Here is a 1,465-nt window from a genome sequence, read left to right on the forward strand (position 1 = left end):
TTCTTCGGCTGTGAAGAAGCATTGCCACCTGCTGGGGTGTTGGTGGGGGGCCGGGGGCGGGAGCTCTCTGCAGCTTCTGCCCAGTTTTGCTGTGAACCTAAAACCTCTCTAAAAAAATAACATCTGAGAAGAACCTAAATATGTCACCTTCTTTAAAATTTCTCTGTATAATGTGTCACCATAACGATAACTATTTCAGAAATGTATCATTTTAATCCTTTAAATCACCCAGGGTCATGATGAGTCTAGAAAGTTGATGTGTAATACGTTTGTAGCTTAGAAGAATGCCTGCCCTTCGACACATGGAATTGCTTAAACTGCCATTTTTATGCCAGTTCCTAGGCCGGGCACAAGCCTTGGGTCCCCCAGGCGCCCGCAGATGTCCCCACACTCAGCCGAAATGCCTACAGCTCCACTGCCCCCTTCACAGGACAATCCCAGCCAGACGTGCGAATCTTACTTGAGTTGCTGGAATTCGGCGAGTGCTTCGTCGAACGCTGTAAGGAAATATTTCATACTTATTAACGGTTTCGACGTGTTCCATTTTTATTCATTCACTCCTGAATTTGCTTAATGAAAACTGACAAGTAGCCAAACGAATAAATTGACTTTCCGGAAATAATTTTCTCTGAATGAAAATCGCGAAATCAGCCCGTCTCCCTCTCCGCAGTGGAATCGATCGCTGAGGGCGGACTCCGAGGTCCGGACAGGAGCCGACTCACCTGCGCCTGACAGGTCCAGCGAGCGCTGATGATTCTCTTTGCCGTCAAAGATCTCGAAGGTGTATTTTCCTTTGTCCTTCTCGGTGGGCTCGCAGATCTGCAGCCAGGCCATCTCCTCGCTCCCTCCAGCCCTCATGTGCTCGCTAGACGCGATCTTTGCGTCTCTTTAGGGGGGGAAAAAAAGCCAGAGGAACACATTTCAATCCACGATCCCAGGTTCCACGCAGGACGCCTGTCGGGCTGGGGGCCGAGTCCGACCTGCAGGTGGTCGCCACAGGTTTTCTGGGCGTTAGTAATTTATTAGCTCCATCAGGAGCTCAGATCTGAAAACCCTCTAAAGTTAAATCTGATAGTGTTTAAAGATACATTGTTACTTAATATTCGCTCATTGTCTGCACAGCTATGGACTTTAAAGTACTCTACGTGGTATGACATTTTTCCCCTTAGGAAAAAATTTGTAACGACATATGACCCAGCCATCTGCACACGTCGTGGGGGTCGCGTGGGCTGGCCTGTGCGTAGCCTTGCGTGGCCTTGCGTGGCATGCGTGTGGCCTTGCGTGGTGTGTGTGTGGCGTGTGTGTGGCCTTGCGTGGTGTGTACGTGGCGTGTGCATGGTGTGTGCGTGGCGTGTGCGTGGCGTGTGCATGGCGTGCGCGTGGCGTGTATGGCCTTGCATGGCGTGTGTGTGGCGTGTGCGTGGCATGTACGTGGCATGTACGTGGCGTGTACGTGGCGTGTGCG

The 1,465-nt window shown here is 51.0% G+C and overlaps 1 protein-coding gene across 1 annotated transcript in view; it reads right to left on the reverse strand.

The window, feature by feature from the left end:
- Positions 1-1,465, reverse strand: part of MYOM2 (myomesin 2) — a 56,942-nt gene that overhangs the window by 3,562 nt on the left and 51,915 nt on the right. The window contains exons 32-33 of the mRNA XM_025049018.1: positions 723-886; positions 461-497 (exon numbers count right to left, since the gene is read on the reverse strand). Coding sequence (XP_024904786.1) covers positions 461-497; positions 723-886 — 201 coding nt within the window. The remainder of the gene's footprint in view (positions 1-460; positions 498-722; positions 887-1,465) is intronic.

The sequence above is a fragment of the Pteropus alecto genome, unplaced genomic scaffold (assembly GCF_000325575.1).
Source record: "Pteropus alecto unplaced genomic scaffold, ASM32557v1 scaffold35, whole genome shotgun sequence".
NCBI lineage: Eukaryota > Metazoa > Chordata > Mammalia > Chiroptera > Pteropodidae > Pteropus > Pteropus alecto.